The following is a 2,924-nucleotide window of genomic DNA, read 5'->3' as shown; positions in this document are numbered from 1 at the left end:
AAAATGTTTTGAAGGAGACAAGTCTTGAGGAGCTCTAGGTAAAAAGAAGGGCTCCTGTCAGGTGCAATAAAGCAAGACCCTCCTGGCGAGATCCCTGCAGCTGGAGCCCACGTGGGGTCTGATGTCGGGATGGGAGATGGCTCCCATGTGCCAGTGCCCTATGGGGTTTTCCAAGTGCCATTACCTGTGACCCTGGAGAAAGCCGGGGATCAAATTCTTCATCTGCAGAGGAGGAGGTGGTAGAAGAGAGAGACGAGGTAGCCTCTGTCACCTGCACCCTGACACGGTCGTGCTTGGGGCCTGAAATGGGAAGAGCAGAGATCACTGAGCTGCTGGCTGTTTTTCTGGCTTCATCCTTGCTCAAAACTGTCCCCTGCCCCTCACCACTCATGGCACTCCCTTCCTCCCTGCACCTGCCAGGGGCTGGGGGAGGCTATACCTAAGGGCAGCTCCAAACTTGGCCCTCCACGTTAATTACACTTCTGGACTACTGCCAAGAGCCTTGCCGCTCTTTTCTCACATTAAAAAAAAAAAAAAAAAAGCAGAAATCAATTAATTCCTTAAACACCATTTATACGGTGTGGGGTGTGTTTACCATGCATTCAGAGATGAAATCTATTATTAAAATGCATGTCTGAAGTTAGCCGAGTTACCTAAATGCTTGTGGAAGGTTTGTTCTGCAGGATAATTGAATGCAAAAAAAAAAAAAGAAAGACAGAAAAGAAAAAAAAAAAGTCAGCGCCAGCTCTTAAATCGCCCTTCTGTGGCTCACAGCATCTGGCACCCATTTTTACTACATGACATCTGCTCAGTGTAAAAGAGCTGGCGTCAGAATGTCTGGTCATAGAAAAAAAAAAATCCCAAATGTAATCAGAAGCAAAAGGACTCTAAGCCTAAGGTTTTATCACATAGTCTCATGCAACATAAATATTTCATTAATTATGGCTAAACAAATGCCACTTTTATTTTCCCAACTTGCAAGATATTATCACATCATCGAAGTGATGAGTCAAGTGCCAGGAAAGCCAGTTTAAGATAGGGACGGCTCAACAATGCTGGGCCTGAGGGAGACAGCGAGAGCCCAGCGAGCGCCAGGCTGTGCCAATCCCTGACTGAGAGCGAGACGGCTGGGGGCAGCGACGTGCCCTGTTAACCAGCAGCTCTTTGATCTGGCTGGGGACCAGGTGCTAGGAGGGCTTCCAGGTGCCACCGGGAGGCTTTCATTTCTCTCAGCAAGAACACCTGCCTCCAGGCGTCCACCTGATGCGGAGCCGGGGATTAAAACCGAAAACCCACCCTGGACACTGTGGGAAAGGGCGAGGACTCCGTGATAAGAGATATCCTCCTTATCACCATGCTGAGGTGGCCGCGTGTCTGAATGGAAGTGTACACAGGGTGGGGAAGGAGGAGAAGCAATCCCAAGTCAGCTCACATTCCCTCCAGCTTGCTTTCCCTTCCCCATAATTTTCAACTATTTCCCCCAGTGGGAGAGGCCAAGATTTACAAAATAAGGGTAAATTTAACCTCCAGGAGCACATTTACATATGCTGTTATTCAAACCAAAATAATGCAAAACATGTATCTTGTAACACAGCCTCTCTGCGGAGGGGGTGCAGTGTTTTCCACTTTAATTTGCCAGATGGGAGGGCTCAGGTAAAGATAGAATCAGAAAGCGAGACATAACAATGGGAAGCAGGCGCTGTTTAGGGCTGAGCAATCCCAGCCACTACAAAACCACGGATGCCTCAGCCACTGAGTTTCTTAGTGCATGAGGAGCTGACTTCGACCTTCTCCTGATCATGATTTTTAACTTGGAGCACTGCTGTGGGAGATGAAGGCAAATCCACTGGCACCCCTGCAGGTACCCCTGGAGGTGCTGAACTGAATGTTGCTGTCACCATAGCCACCATCATGGCCACCAAGCCCAATATTAACAAACCTGCCTAATAAACCTTCAATTATGGAAAAAGAAGGGACTGAAAGTTATAACTTTATTTTTAACTTTCAAAACATACATATTTCCATCGAGGCTTGTTTTGAAATTGAGAAGACAATACATCCAAAGGTAACGTATTTCTTAAGCTGATGGCAAGAAGAAAGTTCCAGTTGCCTCTGAGTCTTTCCCCCTTTATCTCTTCTATCACAGAACTAACGATTCTGGAGTTCGCTTTTGATTTACAACGTTTTAAGAATCTTGCTGATAGTTCTATGATGGCTGTGTGAGAGCGACTAACTCAGGGATTGATCTCCTGCCAAAAAGCAGGAGAAATCAGGAAAAAATAGGAGAGGCATCTTTTTCTAGACATCTAACAAAAGATAATGCAGAAGGCGGTGAGGAAATCCCTACAGGGACAGTGGCTTTCTGCCTGGGGGCCCTCTCCAGATCACACACGCTAGGAGGAACCTAAACAAAGAATAGCAGGCTCACTGAATTGACAAGATGGATGTAGGCAAGCAAAGGCCCGCAGAACATGTGGGGCACAGCCTGAGAGAGAGGAGCTATGAAGGGAAGAACTTCAGAAATAATCCCAGAGGTCCTTTCGCATCTATTGCTTAATAGAACCCTGAAGATGCATAGAGAACTTCCCTGAGGTTGGGCAGGTAAGTGGCGGCTAAACAATGTCAAATGTCTCTACAGCACTGGGAGATGTTTAATCCTACCTAGCCAAGGTAGAGCAGACACGGGAGGCATTAGAGAACACAGGAGAGTCATGTTTTATTGAGAGGAATAAATTACCCTTCAAGGTTATTACAGATATACCTTAAAACATACAAACAAGTGTTCAACCAGGCATGGAGGTGAACATCTGTAATCCCAGCACTCTGGGAGGACGACACAGGAGCACTAAAAATTTGAGTTCAGCCTGGGGCAATTTAGTGATTTAGTGAGACCCTGTTTTCAAACAAAAGAAAAAGAAAAAATT

At 46.3% G+C, this 2,924-nt stretch overlaps 1 protein-coding gene across 8 annotated transcripts in view; it reads right to left on the bottom strand.

The window, feature by feature from the left end:
• Positions 1-2,924, bottom strand: part of Mical2 (microtubule associated monooxygenase, calponin and LIM domain containing 2) — a 231,139-nt gene that overhangs the window by 36,536 nt on the left and 191,679 nt on the right. For all 8 annotated transcript variants that reach the window (XM_023719407.1, XM_023719410.1, XM_023719408.1 and 5 more), the window contains one exon: positions 185-300. In XM_023719407.1, coding sequence (XP_023575175.1) covers positions 185-300 — 116 coding nt within the window. The remainder of the gene's footprint in view (positions 1-184; positions 301-2,924) is intronic.

Source organism: Octodon degus, unplaced genomic scaffold (genome assembly GCF_000260255.1).
Source record: "Octodon degus isolate 3935 unplaced genomic scaffold, OctDeg1.0 scaffold00067, whole genome shotgun sequence".
In the NCBI taxonomy this organism is placed as follows: Eukaryota; Metazoa; Chordata; class Mammalia; order Rodentia; family Octodontidae; genus Octodon; species Octodon degus.
The sequence above is the reverse complement of the archived record's forward strand: the minus strand, read 5'-3'. Positions and strand labels throughout refer to the sequence as shown.